At 39.9% G+C, this 1913-nt stretch overlaps 1 protein-coding gene across 1 annotated transcript in view; it reads right to left on the bottom strand.

Annotated features, from left to right (window-relative positions):
* Window positions 1-1913, bottom strand: part of LOC106868395 (ADAMTS-like protein 1) — a 189964-nt gene that overhangs the window by 17034 nt on the left and 171017 nt on the right. The window contains exon 9 of the mRNA XM_052973302.1: window positions 1394-1524. Coding sequence (XP_052829262.1) covers window positions 1394-1524 — 131 coding nt within the window. The remainder of the gene's footprint in view (window positions 1-1393; window positions 1525-1913) is intronic.

The raw sequence follows: 1913 nt of genomic DNA, 5'->3' as shown, positions 1-1913 counted from the left end.
ATATATATATATATATATATATATATATATATATATATATATACCAAAGAGGGAGGGAGAGTGAAAGAAGCACAAGGAAAAAAGAACACGAGGGACTCGATAAATATTATGTCGATATCATATTCATCATACAAGCGAAAGTATATCTATATATATGTATGTATGTATGTACGTATACACGCGGCGAACATATATGCACGACTGTGTGGTTAATAGTCTCGTTTTCCCCAGGCGAATTAGTTTCGTAAACTACTTACAGAAGCCTAGTTCGTCAGACACGGGTAGCTGAATGGAGAGGTACAAGAAGTCCAAGATTGCTACTGGAAACTGGACTGCTCTTGTTCAAGGCGGAGTCGCATGGTGTTATTAGAAGAGGAATCGAAATGCATTAAAAAGGTAAGCTGGTGCATTTCGCTGTTTGACTGATCTTTGAAAGTGACTTGCGCGAACGGATCTATGGCCGGCGAGGACGTCAGTGCGTGTGTATGTACCAGCTGTATGAGTGCGTACATGTGGATGCTTGGTACCTGCACGTGTGTACCTGTGGCGAGTGTATAAGTCAGCTGCGTACATTATCTGCGTGTGTACCGTTTGTTTGTGTGTGTATATGCGTGTGTGCATGTGTGTGTGCATGTATGTGTGTGTACGCGCGCGCGTGCATGAATACGTGTGCGTTTGCGCCTTCTGTATGCACGTGTGTGCGCGTATGTGGTTAAGTTGCAATGCTATTTTATCGAATCGTCCCCGAAAGAAACGAAGGCAAACTGACTCCGGTGGTATTCGAACGCAGAACGTAGTTAGTCGGAAGAAATGCCGCTAAGCACTTTGTCTGGAGAGCTATCGACTCTGCCAGACGCTTATTAGTAGCAGATGAAATGCGGCCAGCAGTGGAAGTGGAATTACTAACTCTACATTTCTGCGTCTTTGCGTATCATCATCAGCAAATATTTACCATGAACCGCATGGTTAGAAAAATTTTGCCCCAACAGAAAAACAGAGATTAGCAAATAACGGGTGTTGCAAAACGCTATACGTCTATACGAGATGTTTTCTCGAGACGAATACCGCAATTTTGTGGAATTCTTCAGTATATCCACATTAAGTAAGTTATACAGAATGGTATATATATATGGATACATTATTATTATTATTATTATTATTATTATTATTAGTAGTAGTAGTAGTAGTAGTAGTAGTAGTAGTAGTATTAGTATTATTATTATTACTCGTTCGTAACACAGTGTAGGTAAAAATGCATTCTACACGGAATTTTTGGTCTTCTAAAGTCGTCTTGGTGTATAAGACGACAGACCTTGTTTTTGGTAAGTAAATTTTTGTCGGAAAAATATATGTATTCCGGAAAATATGAGTACAGTAATTCCAATTCACTTACCAATACATTCTTTGTGTGGAACCTCAGTGACTTCGTTCAGAAATTGTAAAAATATTTTGCATGGAACACGCCTCGTTTTGACGCCAGTTCCACACGTGACACTGCAAGGTGACCAATCGTATGGGATGAACCTGGAAAGACATGAAACAAAAACGTGCAAAATTAATGCCGGAATACTTATTTAAGTGTGTGTGCCTATGTAGTTTTTATGAGTGTGCATATGTGTGAGTGTGTGTGTGTGTGTGTGTGCACGCACATGTGTATGCGTTTTTTTTATGTGTGTAAATGTACTCAAAACGACAGTGTATGTATAGATATGTTTATAATATGCATATGCAGGAGTGACTGCGTGGTAAGTAGTTTGCTTACCAACCACACGGTTCCGGGTTCATTCCCACTGCGTGACACCTTGGGCAAGTGTCTTCTACTAAAGTCATGGGCCGACCAAAGCCTTGTGAGTGGATCTGGTAGACGGAAACTGAAAAAAGCCCGTCGTATATATGTATATATATATATATAT

This window comes from Octopus bimaculoides, chromosome 15 (assembly GCF_001194135.2).
Source record: "Octopus bimaculoides isolate UCB-OBI-ISO-001 chromosome 15, ASM119413v2, whole genome shotgun sequence".
NCBI classification, from domain to species: Eukaryota; Metazoa; Mollusca; class Cephalopoda; order Octopoda; family Octopodidae; genus Octopus; species Octopus bimaculoides.
Note: the sequence above shows the minus strand (reverse complement) of the source record. Positions and strands in the feature narration are given on the sequence as shown.